At 43.2% G+C, this 25,232-nt stretch overlaps 1 protein-coding gene across 1 annotated transcript in view; it reads right to left on the bottom strand.

The window, feature by feature from the left end:
• Positions 1-1,583: 1,583 nt before the first annotated feature.
• Positions 1,584-25,232, bottom strand: part of LOC131361456 (methyl-CpG-binding domain protein 5-like) — a 28,875-nt gene continuing 5,226 nt past the window's right edge. The window contains exons 2-10 of the mRNA XM_058402542.1: positions 19,128-19,781; positions 18,933-19,035; positions 18,568-18,748; positions 16,073-18,403; positions 8,177-8,394; positions 6,880-8,025; positions 6,567-6,640; positions 5,418-5,493; positions 1,584-4,842 (exon numbers count right to left, since the gene is read on the bottom strand). Of these exons, the coding sequence (XP_058258525.1) occupies positions 4,765-4,842; positions 5,418-5,493; positions 6,567-6,640; positions 6,880-8,025; positions 8,177-8,394; positions 16,073-18,403; positions 18,568-18,748; positions 18,933-19,035; positions 19,128-19,240 (4,320 nt within the window). The 5' untranslated portion in view covers positions 19,241-19,781 and the 3' untranslated portion in view covers positions 1,584-4,764. The remainder of the gene's footprint in view (positions 4,843-5,417; positions 5,494-6,566; positions 6,641-6,879; positions 8,026-8,176; positions 8,395-16,072; positions 18,404-18,567; positions 18,749-18,932; positions 19,036-19,127; positions 19,782-25,232) is intronic.

Consider the following 25,232-nt stretch of genomic DNA (forward strand, 5'->3'; position numbering starts at 1 on the left):
AAGGCACAGAATCAAGGACTCAAAGAGCCAAGGGCCTCAAATCCAGATCCTCTATATAAAGTCGCTCTTATTAACTAATTGGAGTCAAAGTAAATACCCAAGTAAATAGTCCACACAATAACTCAGAAGATGTGACAGGAATGAAAGGTCAGTGTTTATCACCTTAGTCTTCTGTATGTCTTTGTTAGATGAACCTTTTGTATTTTGTCGACATGGTGCAGGCTTGTAATCAGCTGCATCATTTGTATATAAATGTTATTTTAGTGTCCATCGTCTCATAACCTGTCCCTAGCCACTAATCATAATATCTTAAACTATGTTGAAGAAAAACGTAATGGATCTACTCTCACTGAGAACCGACTCCAGTGAACTGACTCACTCAAAAGAGTTGGAATATTAAAAAAAAAAGAAAGAAAAAAAAAGGAAGCCTATAGAAACCCCTTAAATATACAACTACAACTCTATAAACTCAATCTGCACCATGAACTGGAACGGTGTTGTATAACAGATGTATATTTATATCATGTGAATCTGCTTGTTGTATGTTTAAAAGTTTTCCTTTAATTAACATAAAATATAAAACTTTGGTGTATGTTCCTTATTCGGCCACCAGAGGGCAGAATTTCATTAAAATATAATGGGAGCCATCAGACTCCAGGTTTCTCTTTGTATGTTCCTTATTCGGCCACCAGAGGGCAGAATTTCATTAAAATATAATGGGAGCCATCAGACTCCAGGTTTCTCTTTGTATGTTCCTTATTCGGCCACCAGAGGGCAGCATTTCATTAAAATGTAACGGGAGCCATCAGACTCCAGGTTTCTCTTCCGCACTAGAAATGTAAAAGGAGGTAAATTATGTTTTTAATAAATAAATAAATATTTTCACATTTCCTGTTGACATTTATACATAAAGTTGAGTTTATTTTGTAGTTCCCGTCTCAGCTGGTTTGACCCAAACTTCAGTAGCTTAAAAATGAGTGTATAATATAATGTGAATTTAAATCTTGTGTTAAAAGCTTTATATCGCCAGCAGATGGTCAGATAAATAATATACATATTTATAGACTGATCCTAATAACTGACCAATAATATTGACTAACAATTTATTAGAATTTTTATATATCCATTTGTTTAACAGTATATAATCTATCTATCTATCTATCTATCTATCTATCTATCTATCTATCTATCTATCTATCTATCTATGCACCCATTTATCAATTTATCCATCTAATACATCCATTTACACATCCATCCATTTATCAATTTATCCATCTAATACATTCATCCATGCATCCATCCATCTAATACATCCATCCATCCACATCTAGAGGCTCTACCAAAATCTTTACTTAAATGAAGGGCTTTTTAAACAATACAGAAAATGCTGCACAAGAGCATCACTGCATGAAAAACCACACTGACTGTAAAGCATGATGGAATTCTATCAGTCTTTATATTCATCATAAATCACTGATTATACCCCTTTTAAATGAGTAATGACAAAAAGTAAGAAAGAACGACTTGATTGCACAAGGATTTCAAGTATGAGTGATCAGTTTTTAATTGAAACATCGGTGCAACATTATTTCAATGTTACATCACAGTATGACCTGTAATGTTCACAATATTTACAAAACTGCTGTTCAGGACAACCCATAAAAATCTAAAAAAAAAAAAAAAAACAATGAAAGAAAAACAAAAACAAACAAACAAACAAAAAGAGCAATAGGAAATGATGGACTTCAACAAACTATCCCTAACCTCAGCATCATAGCTAGCTGAAACAAATCAAATCAAGTGCACAACATACTTTGCAAAGTCTGTAAAGTATATATATCCATGAGAAAATATATACTCGGATACATGTCGGCTCGGGAGGAGAAAGAAACCCCCCTTTCCGTGCTGACGACCGGTCGTAGCGGTCAGATAAAGAGCGAGCAAAGAGATGAAAGATAGAAAGAAAGAAAGAAAAATAAATCTTGGGGGGGGGGGGGGGGGGGGGAGTGAGCGAACATAGATAAAGCAGAAAGCCATGGACAACACTGAGTATCTGAACACAAAACTGGGGTTTTTTGACCTTGAGACACTGAGTGAAAAAGACAGGGCTGGGTTCTGTGTTCGGAGTGGACTTCACCAGGACCTCGGGCATGCGCACAGTGCAGACTTCAGCACGGGAAAAACAAAAACAAAAACACCAGTAAAGCATCTTAGAGTTGAGTAAACCTGACTTTGTGACCGGACAGACGTTGATGAAAAAGTTCAGGACATTCATTCAGATGACACAACATGGCTGCTTTCAGATCAGATCCATATTCTGTTATTATATTGCACTCGGAAACTCGTAGTAGTGTCTTTCCTATAAAGATAAAGAAAAAAAACAATAACGGCAGAAACAATACGACTGCGGGAATGTGAAAAACACTCCCTGTGTGTAACTATATTTCCTCACACACACACACACACACTTTTACACAATACTAAAATGTTTTGCTAGTCGCTATTGATACATCGTGATCGGACCTGCTCCTGATAGCAAGGTTAGATATCTTAGAACTCATAATTCCTCTTATTTAACCTCCTACACGAGGTAAACTCTTAAAGGTACAGTCAGCTTTTTCATCAAGCAACACCTCCAACACACACACACAAAATGCCTCATTGTACTGACTGCCCCAATGCCTGAACCCCACCCACCAGGAGGCTCTTCTTCAGCAACCATAACAGAGAGCGTGAAGAAGACGAAGATGTGCTTTTCGAAACTGCGGCTACACCACAGGAAGAAAGTGCTATCTACCATCTTCCTCATACGTAATCTCACAGACGCTCACGATTGGCTCGTTTCTTTCTGATCGACGGTGGACAGTGACGGCGAGAGCAAGGCTGATTCTGCTCTCCCGCCTTCGGTCGGTACATACAGGAGTTAGGGAGGAATCCGGCCACGATCGTGTCCCCCTTAGTGTTTTGAAATAAGACTGTAGTGTTCCATCACAACCGCTTCAAGCAGGTCTCAAACCCAGGTCTCCAGCATGGGAGGTGGGCGCTCTAACAAGGAGGCCAAGGACTGCAGCCAGTCACTAGTGCGCCTCTTGGCACAGCACCTACCGCTGTCCTCCGTTACACTTCTCTCTGTCCATTTCTCTTCTACAGTCCGACAGTGAGCACTGCCTTGAGGTCAGCCGTGTCTTTCTGTGCTAACGGATCTCCGCTATGTGAAACTTGTACCTGACGTCGTGCTCCTTTCTACTCTGTAATCTCTTTCTCTCTGACCTCCATTGGTCAGATATACTGTTACACAGATAAACAATAACACTGTGTACTACATTGATAAAAAAAACCAAAAAAAAAACCTTCTTCTCGAAGAAGTGAATTCCGAAGGACAGCTCGGCCCCCCGAGTCGGGGCAGAATCATCACGCTGACCTACACACACCGCTGCAACGGAAATAAAAGAGTAACATTAACACCGATATACAACAAGCTATGACACTGCGAGGGGCCCAAAAAAAAAATAGATTTGTTAATCTGTTAGAGGAATAATACTGAATACGAAGGCTGTAACTCTCGAGGAAGAGTGATACATATAGATATAAGCTTTATACATACACATGTAAGGCTTTACAGAGCGTTCGCTCAGGGTTGCATTATTGCCAAGAACAGCTCAAATAAATACAGAATACTGTACAGAAATAATTTATCTTTTTAAAAACATAAGAAAATAAAATATAAGGCCCCAAAACTGCAAAACTACCCCAATACCTCGACGACAGGTCACTGAAACACATCAGTGTGATGTTTCTAGTTGACCTGGACGAGGTTCGGCGGTTCATCGATACGCTTGTTTGTTTTTGTTTTGATCGACAGCCTGTATATTATATGGAATATTTCCAATCTCACAAGAGAAATAAACGGCCAGGATTGAGAAGCGTGTCCTGGTAGTGTTCAATAGTAGAAGTTACAGGGGTCCAAACACTTTAATCGGTGCTGCAAACGGAGCATGTCCATGTTTGGCTGGTGAAGTCCACTCGACTACACACACACACACACACACACACAGCTGTGAACAGCCACTTTGTTACACTCTCATGAGTGTATGACATTGTTTAAGGTTATCTCCATTCCTGCCAGTTATAGCCAAACACACACACACGTTCACACACACACACTCCAAAAGAAACACATAAAATCGTCCAACTGACTCTATTTCGTCCTATTCACACGTGGCCATATGGGCCGAGAACTGAATAGAAACCAGCACATTGGTAGACGTTTTCTGCTTTGATTTCTTTCTTTTTTTTTTTCCTTTTTGTACAACTGAAGATAAAGTATGCATTGTCTGCTTGTACATGGCATTATCGTACAATATTTACATTTCTTCCCAAGATTTCACCATGAAATTTCTGTATTGTCTATATACACATTGAAAATGTATCAGAAATATTTGGACTGTCTATTCTCTTAAATGCAGTAATTTTTTTTTCTTCTTTTTTTTTCCATATTTTCTTTGTATTCTAGAAAAAAATAGTTCTTCAGTGAGTTTGTAGTCAAATCGCCACCATTTCTGATTGGCTTTATCCAGCACCTGTCAGTCACTTTGTGAGGGCGGGGCCTCAATGAGCCATCTGCTAGGATATAGCACCAGGTCTGAGTTTGAACAGAGAGAGAGAGAGAGAGAGAGAGAGACAGAGAGAGATGGAGCGAGAACACAACGTGTGTGTTTGGATTCTGTGAGGCTGGATTCTGTTCTGGTTGCTTCTCTCTCTCTGTTATCTGGAGATCTTCCTCCTTTTAGGTTTGGGCAGTTTCATCTGCCGTTCTCGCTCTCTTGAGGACATTGGATGAACCTGGAAAAACAAAGTCGAAGTCAGATCATATAAAAAAAAACAAACAAAGTGATGACTAGTGACATCAAGTGTCGTTTTACCTTCCTGCTCCAATCAGGTCCAGGAACAAAAAAAAAAAAAAAAAAAAAAAAAAAAAAAAAAAAAAAAAAAAAAAAAATTAAATCTATTTTAGGACCTGATATGACGCCTCACTTTAACAGTCATATCACCCGAGCAGCTCAAAATCTCTTGATTTTCTGCATCTGAGGCTACAACAATGCAAACAACCTCCTCATCACTAAGCCGGCAGAGATACTAGGAAGCACCGGTTCATATGTTTAGTGCATCATGTGCTCCATTTCTTTGTGGAAAATAAAGCTGATGTGATTTCCAGTCTTCCAGCAGTGGTGGTACTGTTTCCTGCACGAGTTCTGTACTCATACTCCAAAGCATTAAATTATCGAGCTGAATTACGAAGCAGGCGAGTAATTACCTTACGGTATCAGCCGCAGTGAGTCGTAGCAGTGCGTCTCGAATCACTGTTTAATCTGTTTAATCAATAATACATTGCAGTCAGAGGATCAAGAGTTACTCACAGTGCCTGACATCTTGTCCAGCTCACTCATGGCTTCCTGGATAGCAGCTTCTAAATGATTATTCAATTTCCCAGCTCTGAAAAGAAAAAAGAAAATATAGAGAAGAAAAGATAAATACTGAGACAAAAGATTAGAATAGCCTGGCTGAGAAACCTGCTGAAAGATGGAAGTGAATCAGCAGGCCTGCTGCAGTTCCTCTCCTCACCAGCAGATGGCAGAGTGTATGACCGAGATCAGAATTTCAGCACCACTTCTGACTTCGGCCCATGTACTGCTGCTATCAGCCTTCGATGTTCACCTCGTCCATCAGTAAAACGGACCACCACAAGGTTAGATACGTTTCTGAGCATGGCAGTGACACCGTCCTAGTAACTTGTGTCACACTGCTGTGACTGTGTTTTTTAAAGCAGTGTGTATTCTTCTTGGCCACTTGATCAGACACACCATCTTTGTTGGTGAGCATTCCTTTAAAGAGGATTTCAAACACAAGCGACAATGATCGCTGTTAACGTCTCAAAATAAAGGTTTAACCTTGCCCCCCACCACCACCGATTTCCAGTCATGTTCAGCATCATATTAACGTGGAATTCGACGTAGAAATACTGGAGATGTTTCAGACTCAAAGTTGACAGAGGCGATGGCGGTATTAGCGTTAAAACTGATGCTTTGAAAGCTAATCTGTTTGAGCAGAGTGTACAGGTAAGGAGGAGAGATTACAGGACTTAAGTGCTGCTGCATCAGTTATTATACGCGGAGATGGAGCGAGGGATAAATCTGACTGCATCGCTATCGTATGACATTGTGGCTGAATAGAGCAACACAGTAAATGTAATTTCATGACAAGTTCATTTTTGGACTAAAAGGTAATTATAAAGGTTAGTAAGCAAGCTATACAAGGGGCGGAGTTCAAAAACTCTCACTACCATCACATGCTTTATATAACTGTCAACGCTGCTCTAATTATCCACACCAAAACAGCCGGACATCACTGGTCCTTAGAGAACAAAACACACACATAGCAACAGCGGTGTGCATCACTATCATGGTCAGTGTATAACCAAAAAAAAAAAATATCCCAGTGATTGCTGGTTCATGTACTCAAGGAATGCACAAGATGATCGCAGAATTGGACACGAAAATGAGACTTACATTCTGTTCCTCTTGGCAGCTCTGTTCAGTGCCTCCAGGTCCTGGGTTAGTGTTTTCAGCTTCTCAGGCTCCACCTAAATGATATTAATAATGTTTTTAACATTTTCTCCTTGCGTGAGACCGAGTCAGTGTAGATTTCCAACACATCCACTGAATATATATACACATCTTATATAAAATGATCACAACCATTTAAAACAGACTATTAGTAGAGTAAAAAAAAAATGGACTATACTGTTATCGGCTAATGTAAACAAGTAAGGAAAACACAGAGCCACCAGATTAGTATATCAGAATCTGCCTGTGCCTTTACCTTGGCCTGGTCGGACAGTTGCATGCTGGGATTGTGGCCGTGCTCCTCCCCTACTAGTTTGTTAGGCCAAGGAGGGAAACCTTTAATTGGCCAGACAAGTTCGCCCACGTTGAAGCCTCTCGGCCGGTAGTGCAGAAGCTCGGCAGAGGGTGAATCCGGGTGACGCAGTTCCTCCTCACTGCTCAGACTCTTGGTGTCTGAGGGGCTGGGTGCACAGTGCCCATTAAAGTGCCCGTTGAAGTGGGTGTAGTCCTTCAGCAGTGGTCCCTCCAAGCTGGTGGAGGAGCTGGGGGACTGGTCATCACCTGTAAGCGGTTCGTTATAGCTGCCTCGCACACACAGAGGCGGACCGCCGTTTATGTGAGCGCAACGCTCCACCGTCTGCTCCAGCCGCTCTTTGAAATTGACGTGGAGGGGAAGCTGGTTGTACCGGAAGTTTCCAGGATTTCCATCACCTGCCGGCTCAGACGACTCGTGGCATTGCGGGTTCGTATCTGTGCCACTCGCTGCCCTCTCTCCGCCGTCACTGCACGGGCTGCTCCGCACTTGTGCCGAACATTCCAGAAACTCATCCCCTCTCCAGTGGGCGTGACCAGGCTCTTCCCACTGCTGCCCGGGCGAGCGGAAGTAGTCGTGTGTGTCCGTGCTGTCAGGCGTGCACTTGCCCTGCTCGGAGCTTCTGCGTGCACGATCGTTTCGAGTCGGGGGTGGAGGTCTAGCGCAGGGCTGCACCAGCACGTCTGTGCCTTCGTGCCCGCGTGGCCCATGGATGACGGCGTTGACGGCATGCGGCAAGCCGTGCGGCTCTCCGATGGAGGCGGTGAAGGCAGTCATGGCTCTGAGCGCAGGTACAGGGCTGGCCTGTGTCCCACTGCTGCCCGCCGTTGTCGTGGTGATACCCACTTGCATGCCTTTACTGGCTGTGTCCACTGCAGTCCGGTACAGGGCATCAACCGCCTCCGTGCCGGCACCTGGCAACTGCTCTGACCCCTGTCCTCCGGCACCTGCTGCCAACGTGACCTCATTCTGCCCCCGGAGCTCTTGCTGACCTTCCTGGAACATTCCTGGCTCAGCAGGAAGCGATGTCACACCAGGCTGTGAACTCATCTGCGTGTGGGAGATCGGGGTGCCGTCTGGCATGCATCCCTGGAACAGAGGAGTCAGAGGATAATATCATTAAGGTTAAATTCATCATAATCCTTCCAGGTCAACAGATGTCTGATGCACCACTCAGCTTGAGATTAAGACGCATTTAATGTTAAAGAACAATGTTCTTACACAGATCCATGTGCCTCACCTGGTAGTCCTGGTACAGACAGCCCATGCTGTTGGAGGCATTATTCTCAGGAAAAGATGTTTCAGAATAAGCGTGCCCCTGGGTCTGGTAGGGGGAGACCCTATGCATGCTTTGGAGTGCTGGATGCAGTTGGTGCTGCTGGTACATGTGTCCTGTACTGCTCATGATGCTGCCCATCTGAGGATTACCTATACTGCAGTTCAGCGCCACTGCATTACCTTTGAACAAGACAAGAAAAACATTGGTGATTCTCAAGCCTGAACTTTGGAGTGCTTTGCATGCTCTCAACAAACCCATGTCAAGTCAAGAAAGGACTTTTTGAGCTGATTACACAACTCATAAATCAACACCACTCCAAGGTAAACACAGAAATTAATCACTTTAAAATCAGATTGAAAATCTCAAATAATGGGAAAAACAGGAAATACAACTAAATACATCATCGTATTTCAGTTACTTTGCTATTAACTAACCAAAAAGGTTTCAGCTTGACTGAGGGCAGCCCTGTATTCTGTTTAGCAGTCATTATATTCAATATCAAGAACATAAATATTATATAAAAGAGCAAAAATAAGAAAGAGTACATACTTAATCTGAAAAGTCATGAAATGTACAGAATTGAACACTGAGCTGACCGCAACGTTTAGCTAAACATACTTAAACTGAGTCTGGCCCCTAGAGGGCACTGTCAGTGCTCTCAGTTACGCCTGGTGTGATTGGACCTCCGCTCTCCAGATGGCACAAAGTCTGCTGTGCGCTCTCTGGCTTTCTCTCAGCATGTATTCCTTTTCTCTACCTCTGTCTTCCTTTCCCAGGCTGGCTGATGCTCTCTCGCTCCTCTCCCCGCCTCTCTCTCTCTCTGAATAAAGAGTGTAAGGCTGCCAGATGGCACGGTAGGTGAGTGTATCTCTCTGCATCTCTGTATATATGGCCAACACCTGCCCCAGAAGAGATTAGTGGTGAACTTTACCCCCAAAAATGTTAATAATGAATAAAAAAGCTAATGGGGATCTATATCAGGCATCAAGAACATCCTCAATCGTTCAGAAATATTTAGATTGTCAGGATGACACATGGTAGTGCGTTTACACTTGCGCTAATAATCCGGTTTTAAAATGTTAAAACACCACGTTCTGCGATTCCAAATACCATTAAAGCAAAAGTCATAAAATCTGGCTACATTTTTCTTCAATAATTAGGTCGTTCAAGGCATGTTTAAGGTTAGCACTGCCTATACAGAACACCCCAGCGCGGTGCGGGGTCAAAGCACTTTCCTCAATTGCCCCAGTGGTCAGCTCACAGAGTTAAAACAGCATTAAAGAAACTATAGTTTAACAAGCTCAAGTTTCTGTAAAGGTCATAAATCATTAGCTTACTAAGCGATCAAGTCATGTGACTATGTCTTAACAGTGTAAAACGATCAGGAGCAAGCCGATATCACTAAACGATAACATAAACCAGCAACAATCCAATATTATAACAGCCACTGAAACTAGCCGTGAATATGAATTAATTTATATGTGAATCATTCCCCACGAGTGTTTGTTTTCAGGACATTCCAAATGGTTGTTATGGCTATGCCCAGCGCTTGTACAACGGCTCTGATCGATTTTCTGTTCTTTTCATTGCTTGGAAACGGCAGCTCTCTGGTCTTTATGTTGGTTTATCTTTTCTAACAAACGAACGTAGCCTTCACAGGCAAAAACCAGGGCTCACACTGAGAGTAGACATTCAGAGCTATTAATTACTTAAATCTATCAGGGCACATCTGGGAACACTGGTCAGTCAAATGGTCCAAAGCGAGTGCTTTCAGACAAACGGTTCAAGAACATCCAGATGTAAATCTAATGTAAATAACAACAAAACACTGCATTCATGAAAATCCAGTTTGTCCTAGGAATTTGAATTTGGGTAAATTTACATATAAGGAGACTCACTAATGTAAAACTCATTTGTTTAGCTTTAAATCATGAAACTGTTGCGCGAGTTACTGCTTATTTGTTTCAACAGCACAGACATTTAGCGAAAATTAAATTGCTTGAAAGAAATCGATGCAAACAATTCTATAAATTAAGACTAGCTGTTCAGTTAGGACAAAAATGGAGGAATAAAAGGAGAAAAACGTGGCGTCGCATTGGTCGAGCTGCACTAGTGGAAAATTTGCCTTCGTAAATGGTTTGTTTTTGCAAAAATACGAAACAATTCAGCGTTTCTCAGCGCTACCCACTACTGATGAAATGATTTTCACTACTTGTTTGCAAGCTTGTTTTAAAAAGCATCGATGCTATCTATCTATCACTTCACTTCTGGACATTGAAAAGACAGTAATAGTTTTGATAAACGCTGTGATGCTACAACTAGTTTTAGTAGTCGTGTCCACCATGAGTTGTCATCATTGGATTACTTAAGCACACGTAAACATGTTGATTTAATTAGAATAGTAATAAAAAACGGTGTAAACATTTTGTACACCTTATACATAAAAGAATACAGCTTTCCCCAACACAACACATTTTCCCAGTCATGCCTGAGGAAATTGTAATTTCACACGATTATTTTTCCTTCAAGCAATTTTTCATTAATAAACAGACAATAAATACTATTCCTAACCACAGCGAAGTTCCACATGGACCAGCGATTTTTCTACTGAGTGCTAGCACATAAAGACAGCAATTGGAAATATTGTCTGCATGACTCAGCAATCTCCCATCCCCATGATAACGCAGGACGCTGACTCAGCATTACGCCTGCCGTTTTAATAGGCTTTGACGTCTCAAAGAGCAGGACGCCCCAGAGAGAGAGAGAGAGAGAGAGAGAGAGAGAGAGAGAGAGAGAGAGAGAGAGAGAGAGACAGCTTTGTGCGATGAATCTGAGCAAATATCATTCCTCACCCTGACATTAGCCAAATGGAAGGCTCTAACGTACAAATCTAAAATGAAAAAATCTCATTAATTTTTGGTACTACGTATGACTGACTCGTGGTGCGTGGGCGGTGAATACGATCTGCTTGAGCTCGACTGAGAATGAAAACACACACACACACGCCTGTTTACTTTCACACAATATGAAACGTCCACATATTGCACTGATGGACTGATCTCACTAAAAGCTTCTTAACATCACACTGGTAAGAGGAAACTTGCGTACGTGTATATAGTTTACACCCCACACGCATTCACTGTCTGATAAATAGAACTGGTGGTGGAGGTGGGAAGCCTTGAGCTAGGCCTTGTGCTGCGTTCTTTAATATTTCTTTCAGCATGTGCATGACTCAACAGCAACTCTGTGCTTAGCGAGCAGCCACGTACACACACCGAGGGAGGGTACGCCGAGCGGCTGACGATATCATTTTCATCAGATTCGGATTAAAAGCTGTGAGCGTACATGTAACAGGACACAACCGATAGATCGTCTCGCTGACAAAATTTGTCTGAAGGTCCATCTTTGTGACGTTAGCAATATATACACAGATCAGGCATAACATTATGACCACCTGTCTAATATTGACCCATCGTGCACTGTGTATTCTGACACCTTCCTATCAGAACTAGCATTAACTTCTTGAGCAACAGTAGCTCTTTTGTTGGATCACACAGGCCAGCCGTTGCTCCCCATGTGCATCAATGAGCCTTGACCGCCCATGACCCTGTCGCCGGTGTATTTTATTTATATATTTATATATATATATATATATATATATATATATATATATATATATATATATATATATATATATATATATATATATATATATATATAAAATCATATCCAGCTCATCAACCCTCCCAAAGTTAAGCTGAATCCCAAGTTGTATTCTATATAGGATATAACGATGTTGCCCTACTCCCTAGGTAGTGTCCTTATGCATAATGTAGAACGCCATTTGAGATTGGTTCCGAGAGAATACTGGACTCTTTTCATTTCTGCTGTAAAGTTTCTATTCCAACTAATCAGCAGAATAAAGTATTGGCACCCCGGTGTGCAGGCAGCCATTAAGTGAAAGTTTGCTCCTCTTTATTTTCGGTAAAGCACCAAAAGCCTTTATTTTATTTTTTTTAAGCCCGAGGCCGGACTGCAGTCACACCTTGCTGGAACGTACTGTTTGTGTGAGAGGATTCGTTAAACTGGTACCCATATGCATACGGCAACACTGTTGACAGCAAACACACTCTGTACAGCAAAACTGTATTCAATTACAGAGCAGAACATCTCTACCAAACAGCGCTGCTCGGCAACGCTTTAGAAACCAGGACTATTCATGTCCTGACCCAGTGTGTGCATAGGTCTACCCGTAGGCAGTTATGGCTCTGATCAGAATGCTGTAGGTTCAAATCCCAGCACAGCCAAGGTGCCACAGTTTGATCCTTGAGATTAACCCGTAAATCTAAGCTGCTCAGTTCTGTCCTACATGAGTACAAGCCAAAAAAAAGTGTACATATTTTTTGTATTTACACCCATTTGCAGAAATCCAAAAAAATAGCTTCTTTGATCATTTTCTCCTTAAAATTGACTGATTCCCACCGACCAGCCAGTTCTCCTCTATTATACGCAAGCATCTGACTTTTGTGCAGGAGTGTCAAACCTGGACTGAAGCTAAACACGGCAGTAGCAGCCCGAGGGGGCAGTGTGCTGGCTTTCTGCTACACACCTGGACCCCTGATATCAACTGAAAAAATGTGTTAACTGTGATCATTACTGCTGACTGAAGTGGTCCAGTTTTACAACTGCCACATATCCACACTCAGACTGACTTTACAGCAAGGCAATGCGCCATTACATGTCTGTATTGTTAATGAATGGTATCTTGAATGCCACAGTGAGTTTTTATTTCTTCAGTGTCCAGCATAGTCTCAGAATCTTGACCCCATCAAGCATCTCTGGGATGAAATTGAAAAAGGGATGTTTGCAGGATGTCACAGAGCATCCAGTAACATTTTACCCATTTTATGCTTTCTGAAAGCCAAAAGGGGCACGGTAGAAACAACTAAAGGTAGGCAGTGTGCTTATGAAGGAAATTATTAAGCGTATTGTTCAGCTTGTTATCAATAGAACGCTGGAATGTGATGTGCATGCACCAGTCCACAGGGGCAGTAAGAAGTTGTCGTGGTGTACATACCGAGCGTATAAGAATGATAGCACTCGTCCCGCTGAGCTCGAGGGCTCGCCCAGTACGGACAGCACGTATGATCTACTGATGCTGCTGGTTGCCGGGTACGTTGCCATGGGAACCGTGGCGCGATGATTGGTGGGGCTGTCCGCGGTTTGATTCAGACTGCAACCCCTCCCCTTCCCACTGCTGCACAACACCGCACACAACAATACACATGCACACGCACTATAAGGAGGAGGAACGTGATTTAATGGGGCTGGGGGGGATTGTGTTGGGTGTGTGTGTGTGTTGAGTGAAACCATGCAGTCTGTCAAGAGTGTTTGCTTACACATTGTTGAGAGACTCTGTGTGTATGTATTTTTGTTGCCAGAAAAGAGGCAAAAAAGTCAGTAAAGATTTATCATCATCCAAGCAGCTTCAAGACATTCACTCAGCCATTCCTCTGGAGTTAGACCAGAAAAGCTGTTACACCCATTTAGGACAAAGCATCTCAAAGTGCTATTGTTTTTTCACTCCACTTTCTAACACAATATGCTCTCATGTGAGACCTGATCCTACCTTAGGTCCCAGCTCACATTAAGTCTTTGAAATCAATTCCAGATGACCGTGTCATTTCTTTAAAAAAAACAAAACAAAACTACCTGACAGCATCTGTGTTAAAGTCTAACTTTTACCAGAGAATCCTGGCTACTACAAGAATCTGCTCGAGTTAACGCATCATTTCAGTGCCGATTTCTCTGTTGCAGCCTAATTTTGTGGACCTATGACACCCCCTCCAGCACCCCCAGTGCAGAAACTTCCACCACAGACAGTTGCATGGGCATGCAGCTCTCCTGTTTATGATGAGAAAGCAAGATTTTGGGATCTCTCCAGGTAAACAACAGTGGACTGTGTAAATCTAGTATATGCTGATCCACAAGACACCAGATCCCAGTGATCAAGGCGTGTATAGTGTCAGCGATTCTGAAACTTCTGAAAGTCATGTCCAAAATGTCCAATTTTTAAAGAGGTTTGTGTGGAAGATGAAGCACTGGCAGGACTAACTGCAAAAAATAAAATTATGAATCCAGTTCTATAGGGTATAATTGCATCATGACGCATGAGAGTGCTGCATCAGCAGCGATATGAAAGCAAAGTACCCTATGAAGGCACATTTAACCCATGTTCAGTCTTCATCTCCATTTATACTGCATTTGAAGAACATTTCTTGATTCAATAACAGCAATAAAGTCGAATTATCACTTGCTAGCTAGCTAGCCGTGTTGCGTGAACGATGATCAGAGAAATATTAACCACATTCAGGGTGGACAAAGGAATATATTTTTCAGCCACCCCATCATGCAAGCATATACCCTGTCCCGTTTGTGGTCTCCTAATAGTTTTATGATGGTCAGCTGCAGAATGCAAGCCACTGTAATACATTTCCATCTGTATTTGGTCACCTCATTCCTCCAGCTCTGACTCGCCTGCTGTCCTTTCAAGCGTGTCTCAAAGGTGCCACGTCACTCTCTGCGGTCATTTACACCTTTACATGTTTCTCTCTCTCTCTCTCTCTCTCTGCTACCTCGGTTGCTGCTTCTCTTTATCGCTCTCTCTATAGCATTCTTGTGTCCTTTAAACAGTATAATGTTTTTATTATGGTACTGAATGCTAGGTGTTATGTTAGCCTACGTTAAATAAGAACTAGCCTTTGATATTAGCCTATTCCCTTTATGGCTACGCATACACATGGATTTCACTAGCAGACATTGTTAGCACTGTGCATGCACGGTGGCTCACAGCAAATGGCATCATGTAGCTAACGCTACAATAGCTAACATCGCAAATGCACTGTTCCTGTGAAGCTTATCATTACTCTCCCATTTTCTTTGTTCATTTTTTTATATTAAATCACAGAAGATCTGAGGGAATCCGTAGACGATCTGGACAGTCAGCAAAATGCTAATAATCTCAAGGAGTGAATAGCCATTAGCTTTAATTGCCTTATCGCCAAACACTCGTTTCATGTCAACAATAAATCCTCATCTGTGTTTTGTCCACTACGGCTCAACTATGCTAGGCTCAGCTTTATGCTTTCTTCACAGCAAACCCAAATGACTCATAAGTCCTTCATCTGATTGTTCGGAGGCTGATGGAGAAAAATCCAGATATGCAAGCGCAGCATAAAATCAGACTGAAAAGAAATTCAGAATACATTCCATGAGGTTCAGTGGTCAGAGAAAGTCAGTATGACTCACAGTAGGCCTGGGTTATAAAAGTGGTCTGACAGACCACATTCAGATTTCCCTTTTTGCCATGAAGTTTGATCAACCAAGAAAGACTTCTGACAAGCTGGCTTCCTGTTGCCTCAGTGACAAGGAGCAACGGTTCTCCATCACAGTTATCATGTGCTACACTTTCCCCTGAAAAGAATACTGAACCACAAAACCATGCACTGCGTGTGGGTTTATAAACTACTGCTGTAGCACAAGGGACTTAAATGCAAAACTACTCTAAGGAAACGATGCCTTGAGTTACTGAATGCAAAATACATATGTAATATAATTACTTCGACATCTGTATTGAGATAAATCAAGTTCACAGTGAATTGGTAAATCGCATTGAAATACAGCTCTCTCACTATGAACCTAACTGTATAACTTTTATTACAGTCCACAAATCCACAGCGTTATGATCCCTCCATGTGATTCCTAAATCACAACATCTATGAACACTTGAAACAAATCACACTGGCCCTGGACTAAGCCAACTGGCAGCTAAGGAGAAGGACCTGCTCCGGTTCTTACCTGTGTCAGACATGGCTTGGGCACAACTAGCATCATTGCTGTTGGGTACCATACAGGACATATTCGGCCGGATGTGTCCATGAGGAATGCCTTGTTGCTGTTGATGTACATGAGACAGTTGCTGTGGGTGAGTGCTTGGGTGTCCCATAGAAGGATGTCCTAGAGGAACCTGCCCACTCTGGGCCAATGGTCCACAGTTCCCCATAGCTGTGGCTTGTATCTGGTTAATCATCCCAGGGAATGGAGTCGGAGGCCCTTGTGCTCCAGACTCCATGCTCGGACAGTGCATTGGGTCTGACTGACTGTGAAGCCGTTGCTGTAACTGCATGCTTTGTTGGGTCATTCCAGGAGGCACGGCACCCTCTCCAAAGTGCATCTGACTAGGGCCAACTGCAGGTAATGGACGACTACCCCTGGCCATGTGGGAGCTCTGGTTGCTCATCGACTGGAGTAGCTGGGCCATGGAGGTGTTAGGAGGTAGACCTCCAAGCCGGGGCACCTTTCTCATTTGCTCCGGAGGAGGGCAAGTTGGCCTGGGACCACTCATGTCCGGTTTCATCATGCTGAAGACCATGTTGTCATGGCTGCTAGCATTAGGAGGTTGCTTGCGCTTACGAAGAGGATCACGCTGCTGAGCCATTAGCTTGTCTCGCAGAGCCGCACGTCCACTTTGGCCCTCGGGCATGGGCATTAGAATGGTTGAGCTGGGTGGCAACATGGGATTTAAAGTGCTGGGCCCTTCAACACCCCTGCTACCACTATTTCCACCACCAATAGGACAAGGCATCCCACTGCCACCATTTCCATTATTACTACCAGTGGCAAGACCAGAACTTCCATTCCCCATTCCACCAGCCCCTGCACCCATTCCTGTGCCAACACCCATACCAGCACCACTGCCACCTATCCCACCACTGCTACCACCAAGTTTGTTTTGATTTGCTAGCTGTGCTTTGGCTGCTGCTGAGAGTAGACTACTGGCAGGGAAAGAGGCAGAATTGTGTTGGTTGAAGATCTGGTTAAGAGGCATGCCCAGTAGTCCAGGGTGGTTCTTCTGGGGGGCACTACCGCCTGAGGCTGGGGGAAACATGGAGTTGTGCTGACTGCTGATCGCATTATTCATTCCAGACAGAACTTGGTTGGGATCTTTGTACTGATGGAGTGTGTCAGGCTTGGAAGAGGGGCTGGAAGGCATAGTGGGTCTGGGTGAACCCATGGAGGATCTGGGTGAGCGTGGTGGAACCTTAATGCTGCCACATGGGACCTGAGGCCCTGAGGGCATGGCAAAGCTCCCATGCTCTGATGAGGTGGAAGAGGAACGGGATCGCTGTGGAGATGCTTCCATGCGGCCCAGTGCTGGCCCAGACATGTGCACAGGAGACGTCACTGGTGAGGGGGAGATGGAGGTGGCTGTTCCATGCTGAGACCTCTGCATGTGTCCACCATGACCAACTGGCCCAGGCTTCACCGTTGGCAATGGAAGGTTGCTTGGCAACGGGACAATGGCAGGAGGGATGTTTACATTCATCATTGGTACCTGAGAGTGGGCGTTGGGCTGGAAGTTGGATGGGCTTGGATTTGCCATGGGACTTTGAATGACAGGTTTGCTGGGAATGGGATCTAAAATTCCCAGAGGGTCCTTCTCAGAAGTCATCTGTTTTTTCTGGACCGCACATGTGGGGGGCATAACAGAGGGAGGAACAGGGTGAGGTGCAGACTGGGGCTTATGGTGAAATACTGCTCTGGTCATATCCATGTTAGGTGGGTAGCTAACATTACAGTGTGGCTTTTTCATGATAGGGCTTTTGTTGGGGACTGGGGGGGAAAGAGGTGTGTTAGTCCTTCCAGCCATGGCACAGGACAACTGAGTGGCAGGAGAACCATGAATCATAACACCAGGAGGGGACATGGGTGTCCTGTGGTTACCATGAATTGGGCTGGGACTGCCAGCCGCCTGATAGCCACAGGGATTGCTTCTTGCAAATCCATCTGGACTACCCAAAGAGTCTGTTCTAGGGGACAGGGAGCCATCCCCATACCCCTGCAAACCTGACGAAGGGCTCAGCATGCCTCCTGGTCCACTTCGGTAGGGTGACTTAGGCCCTGGCTCATTACTGCCCAATCTTTGTCGAGGGTATCCAGAATAATGCTCTGGCTGCTGAGCACTGCTCATATCTGCAGAGTAGTGTCGCTGACCTGCTGCCATCATCATCTTGAAAGGGTTCTTACAGTCAGGTAGTGTTGAGTTGGGCAGCCCATCGTGGGACTTATTCCTTATTGCTCGAGGGGTTGCAGACCGCTGGATGGTAGGGGCCATGGACGTCACAGCACCTTTAAAAGAAAAGGGTTACATTAAAATGGGAGGAAATAAATTTATAATGCAGAGAACAAAAAAGTATACGATCTTAAGAAGCTGGGGATTGTATGACATGGTAATATACAATAAATTTTAGGCACAATTTCAGTCAAAACACTGCATGAAGAAAACATCATACTTGTGCCTCCACTGGGACCAGTCAGCGTTAAGGAGGGATGCGGTAACTCCATACTTTTATGCAGAGTGGCTACAGCTATGAGCTTTCTCTTGTGGATGCAAAGCTTTGTGACGTCCTCATCAGCCTTCACATCCTCTGCAGTCCTCTGTTTGACAGTGGCCCCAGGATCAAAATTAAACACCTGAGGAAGAAGCAGTTGTTAACATCACTTGGCCTTGCCTATGGTCATACATTACTATCAAAATGTACTTTCGCTCCGACCTTGCATATTAATTCACTGACCTACTTATTTCCAGAGGTAATGTAAATTCATTAATGTTTTACAACCGACTTGGGTATGAAGTGAGTCTAAGATGAAGACCGACCTTGGGGAGGATGAGTGGACACTCCAGGCCACACTTACAGGTTCCATCCGTGAGAAGGTAGGACTTCACCTGTTCAAGGCTGGACAGCACTGATCCACTGGGACTATAAGACAATTCATTAGTGCTAAATGTGTGCCATGTGTGCACTGTGGCTTATATTTATAATTAACATTAACACATCTATGTTTTGTTTACCTGATATAGACAACCCCAGAGGACTCCACCTTTCGGTGCCAGCCAATGGGCACCTGGGTAGGCATAGGCTGCCCCTCCCCCTCCCCTCTCTCACTCTCCTTTCCTCCATTCATTTTTCTGGGTTAGCGCTTGACTCCGCCGGAGAGATTACACGTTCTTCACTGTCCCAACACTACTTGTCATCGTGTCTCTCGGAAACGGGAGGACAGAGCGCTACAACTTTCCGCTAAAGAAACCGGCTGCGGCGAATTGTGTTTCCGGGGGTGGGGGGGGGAGGCTTGGTGCACGTGAGGCAGGCTCACAGTGGGACCACGCCTCTGATGAGCCTCATCGCGCTGCTACTAAATGCAGATGGGGATTCCCATGTCGGTCTCTGACCAATCAGAGCCATGAGAGTTGTGATGAAGTTCATGGGCTACATATGCAAAACAAAAAGCACCTTAGAGTAAAAAACACATGATTACAGTGCAAGCGCACTGCAGGCCACCGTGCAGCACGCACATTCAGCACAGCAAGAGACGACTCTCCGGGTCATGGGATTGCTCCGTCCGGAAGTGGATGATTCTCATTTTCTTTCAGGATGATCAGTTTATAGTCAAAAATCCCATCAGATGCTTGGCCAACATGTCAGAGCCAGTATGATTTGCATGATTACTGTGAGAAAGAAAGAAAGAGAAAAAAATAGGTTAAGATGCTTAAACAGCTTTCTAAACTTCTCTGTAATGGATTAAAAAAATATTACGGTGAGGACTGGAGTGTTAAAATCATTAAGAGGGTTAGTAATTAAAACAGCATTCGTGGAGGTAGAAGAGAAAGCAATCTCTTATCACTCTGAATCCCGGAGTTCTAACAGAGCTTTGTTATGGCGAGAGGAGTGCACCCTCCATACCGCATACATTTCAGCACTGGGTGAATCATCCTCTCTCTGTATTTCCTGTTGTGCATGACTAATACAGTAGAGCGGGACCAAACAGGAGGGTATAAGAAGGTATGAATCTTTGTACTTGTCACATACCTCAGTGCAAAAAAGAAACAAGCTAGCATTAAAATAAACAACCATTCGCTGATCCGACATTGACAAAGACCCCATTCTTTATTTACGTGGATTTGAAATACAAGTGCAAAGCAAAATGGTGCCATACGAACAGAAAGCAAAACTAAAATTCAGTCAGGTCTATAGAAGAGTACTGTTGCCTGCGAGGTTAATTGGGGATGTTTTCGCTTCTAACCATCCAGCCTGCGAAACCTACGGCTTTCACAGACGTTATATGACGTCTTAAAAGCTTCTAAATACACTGAATGGTATGTTTCTGTTGAAAATTCTTGCATTTCCTTCAACACCACATGTCTGTATACAGTCTAAACATAGCCACACCTCCTAAACCCCAAAACAAGGGAGCCTCTCTCTTTGGACCACCCACACCCAATGGAGTCTATATTTTTTAAATAAACACAAAGCGCCTCTCATAAGTTACATGAATGAATCCCAACATAGGAGGCAAGTTTTTGTAATCTGAGTGTGACGTTCAGAAAACAAAAAAAAACCATACCCGAAACACCCAACAGTTATATTCCCATCCTGTTATGAAGCTAAAAACAGCGCCCCTCAAGTGACGAGTAAAGGCTTGTCTCACGTGAGATGCGCAAGCGTCATTAAGCAGCATCAATCCCTAAGGAAACGACGTCTCAATTGTTTAAAACCTACTTATATTTTTAACAGCAATACTTTATCACGCTGATTCGAAATTTAGAGTTCCTTTGAGTTGGCCAGATTTCTGCTTTGTCGTATAGGGATTCGCTGTAGAGCAGTCGTTTATCTTCATCAACAAGGTGAGAAAAATATGTCCCAACACCTCTTTTTGAAACAGTTTTGTTTTGTACGAGTTGAAGGCTTGAAACTTGTTTTTCTTTACCCATGCACTTGCCTCTGGAGTTACTGAGCATGTCATAGCACCATTAGCTACAAGTACATACACTGTTTTGCCAAAAGTTTTGGGACACCCCTCCAAATCATCGAATTCAGGTGTTGTTTGGGGATGACCCCTTCCTGTTCCAACAAGACTGCGCACCAGTGCACAAAGCAAGGTCCATACAAGACATGGATGAGCGAGTGTGGTGTGAAGGAACTTGACTGACCTCAACCTGATTGAACACCTTTGGGATGAATTAGAGCGGAGACTGTGAGCTAGGCCAAAACTGGGACGTCTGCCTTTACATGCACATGAATGTAATATGGAGGGTTAGGCCTTTGCAGCTATAACAGCTTCAACTCTTCTGGGAAGGCTTTCCACAAGGTTTAGGAGTGTGTTTATGGGAATTTTTGACCATTCCTTTAGAAGCACATTTGTGTCAGGCACTGATGGACAAGAAGGTCTGGCTCACAGTCTCTGCTCTAATTCATCCCAAAGGTGTTCTATCGGGTTGAGGTCAGGACTCTGTGCAGGCCAGTCAAGTGGTAAGAAAGGAAACCAAGATAATTTTAATATCCATTGTATGTAACATATCAGATTTGAAACACTGAAAGATCTTTCTCATGTTAGAGTGCTGAACTGTTGTTGGAATATTGATAAAGAATCTAAATTTTCATTATCATGTGCAACTCTAATCTCAGGTTGACGAAAGTACCATTTCTGCCTACACTAGCGGATACAACAAGCTTGTTTGCTAATTAAGAAGACAGCGGCACAAAATCTTTCTTTTCTTCATCCAGCATCGTGTGAGATTTAAGCCCGTCACATCACTATGATCATTTGGTAATTATGTAATCTCCACACCCTTGTGGATTAATCTAAACTTTTCTCCTGTGTTTAATATATAACGCAAGTGTTTTTTAGCCAGTACTCACGACTCACTTCAATCAGCAATGATGAATAAATATTCGTCTGAAGCTCTAAAAAGTGGAATATTAATAATATCCATCAACCATGATCTGATATGGCGTCGTGCCGACGTTGGCTGGACGCATGTGCGCTGTGTGGGAGCATGATTTAATCGTTTTTTTCCAAATCTTATCCACAATGCAGTTCTTTTTGCGTAAAGAAAAAGAAAAATATATTCCGTAAGGTGACTGTGCTCCTTGTATTTCCTGACAGGATAGATATAAAGCCGTCTGTAGCTCTACGAGATGGTTTGTTTGAGAACGTGTAATATTAGACACAAAAAATAAACATGGCATTAATACACTGACTAACTGAGCCCTCTCTGATGCGTAGCTGCTATTGTTCTCAGCTGCTGGTTAATGTGTGTTCTTGTGGAACCGGCCTGATCCTTCATGCCTCGATGACAAAGAACCGAGGAGTACCCAAAAAAAAAAAAAAGCGTTAGACTGAACACAGCTGTCGAGATGAAATGGTTGCAAAAATGGACTCTAAAAACACCTTTCTCTTCTGAGCACTACATATTGGGGTTTGATTAAGAATGAACAGAACGTCTTGCTTTTCTGTTGATCCTAGGCAGATGAATCGAGGATATTTTTCTCCGCTGTAACTACGAACTGTATTCAAATCGCAAACTCCATTCAGTTCTCAATGTAAATTGTGACAAAGAACAGTACTGAATCAGTACTAGAGTGTGTCGCTTAAAACTATAGAAGAAAAAATGAAGGGAGAAACAATTTTGATAAGTTGTGAGTGAACTTTAAAATGACCCTAATGTCCATTTACATTGAGCAGGAACAAATTTACAGTGGATCCTCAGCATGCAACTTTAATTTGTATGTAAACTGTATGGCTGCTTACAAAAAACCCAAGCCAGGCATTCCATGTCAAGGGTCTTCACAGGAAGTCGAGCCACCAAGTTTGGGCTAAAAACAGAACAGACCACCCACACCACCAATCTGTCAAACAAACAAACAAACAAACAAACAAACAAACACCTGAAAAATCATCTAGCTGTCCCTATCTTCTGCATCCTCAACACTTGCACCCACTGGGGGCGGTGGGGGCGGTGGTGGTGGTGGTGGCTGCTCAAGTGGTTGAGGCTCTGTGTCGTTGACCGGAGTTCGGGGGTTCAAGCCCCAGCACCGCCAAGTTGCCACTGTTGGGCCCTTGAGCAAGGCCCTTAACCCTTTCTGCTCCAGGGGCGCTGTATCATGGCTGACCCTGTGCTCTGACCCCAACCTCTATGGATGGGATATGCGAAAAAAGAATTTCACTATGCTGTAATGTATATGTGACAAATAAAGGCTATTTCTATTTCTTTTCCACTAGCTTCATATTCTCATTTATTATATCCATATACCTCCTCTTTGGCCTTCCTCTTTGCCTCCTCCCTGCCAGCTCCATGTCCAACATTCTCCTATTCTCCTACTCACTCTCCCTCCTCTGAACATGTCCAAACCATCTTAACCTGGCCTCCCAAACATCCAACCTGAGCTGTCCCTCTGGTGTACTCATCCCTAATCCTGTCCAACCGTGTCTCTCCCAAAGAGAACCTCAACATCTTCAGCTCTGCTACCTCCAGCTCTGACTCCTGTCTCTTCCTCAGCGACACTGCTTCTAAACCATACAGCATGGCTGGTCTCACCACTGTTTTGTACACCCTCCCCTTAATTCTTGCTGATATCCCGAGGTTCCACTGTATAGAAAATGTTCTATAGTAAGTATTTAATTCTTCATTACAAACTTCCAACAAAATGCCTGAGTTTTACACTACACTATTTGGCCAAATCTATGTGGACACACTAGAACTTCCAAATCTCTCTATTCTGTTATAATAAACTCTACTTTTACAGAATGGCGCAAATTTAAAAAAAAAACCCAAAATTGCATATCTAACCAATCAGAGATTGGAGCTAAACCTGCTTTTGGCTACTTAATTGTTACAGAATGCGAAATGGACACATCACTTTTTCCTGGAGAAGCAGAGTTTGTTAAAGCTTCTTCCTACGTGACATGTTGTGAATTATCAATGACATCAGGATTGTTCCATTGAGAAAAATGTCAGTGGTGTTATTTCTTCCTTATACACTAAAGTTTGTAAATGTCCAGCAGCATAAAATTCCTTCAAAACTCCAGATGATTGAGTCTAGTTTGGAATGAATGTAAAAAGTTCAAAGGTTGTGTCTGGACCAAAACCACATACTCTGACCACACAGCCATTTTGTACATCTTATTTCTGTCCCTGACTTTTTTTTTTTTTTAAACCAAGTTTCCTTATCAGAGACTGGAGCAGGTAAGTAAAAATGAAAAATCTATACAAACGCTCTCCTTTCAGAACTAAGGTCTTTAGTCCTTTAGGACTCATGAGCTGCCTTCCGCTTAATAACCTACAGAAACGGGGTGAAGACCCCTGCTTTGTAGCGACCGGCATATTATCTTAAGTTATCAGGCTGCTTCTGCTGTACCTCTCTCTTCTTAGAAACCGACAAATTCCTTCTGTCTCGTTTACCTGCTGTTCTCCTCTGCCAGCTGTTGCCTCTTCTTTCTTACTAACTCCACAGTCCACGTTGCTGCTACAGGTTTCTGGGATCGACTGGTCGAGCAAATCCTACCCTGCCAAGGTAAAACTGCAGCCACCGATGCTTTGCTATGTGTATGATAATCGTTTGCATGATGAAGCGGCAATGCTAGTAACATTAAATCAAACCTACACTGGGTTGTACCCTATCTATCTAGAGGAAGGGTCACATTCGATGTGAAGCAGAATTACTGACGTTGTTTAATTCTGCCTGAACCACAACATCCCAATCATTAACAGACTAGATATCATAATTTTTATCCATTTATAGTTACAATACGTGGAATTAACACTTCATATTAAACGTGTGAAATCCGTCAGAGCTGCTGGAATAGGAAATTAATCAACCCTCTTCTGACCAATCGGATTCAAGAGCGATGAATTTTAAGAGGAATAAACGTTTATGTCTGAGATTCAAGTATCTCCATGAAGGTGCTTTGCGATGATATCCGCTGTTAAACAGCGATACACATAAAACGGCGGAGTTGTGCAAGATGACGTGAAAAAATTCTTTACTAGTGAGTGTGTGTTGTGTTTTTTTCGGTCTATTTAGGATCAAGCTGAGTTTCAACAAGTGGACTTGTTGCTCTGTCTGATGGATTAAGTATATAAGCTTGACTGTTATGAGAACGTGTTGCATTAGGATGT

This window comes from Hemibagrus wyckioides, linkage group LG11 (genome assembly GCF_019097595.1).
Source record: "Hemibagrus wyckioides isolate EC202008001 linkage group LG11, SWU_Hwy_1.0, whole genome shotgun sequence".
In the NCBI taxonomy this organism is placed as follows: domain Eukaryota; kingdom Metazoa; phylum Chordata; class Actinopteri; order Siluriformes; family Bagridae; genus Hemibagrus; species Hemibagrus wyckioides.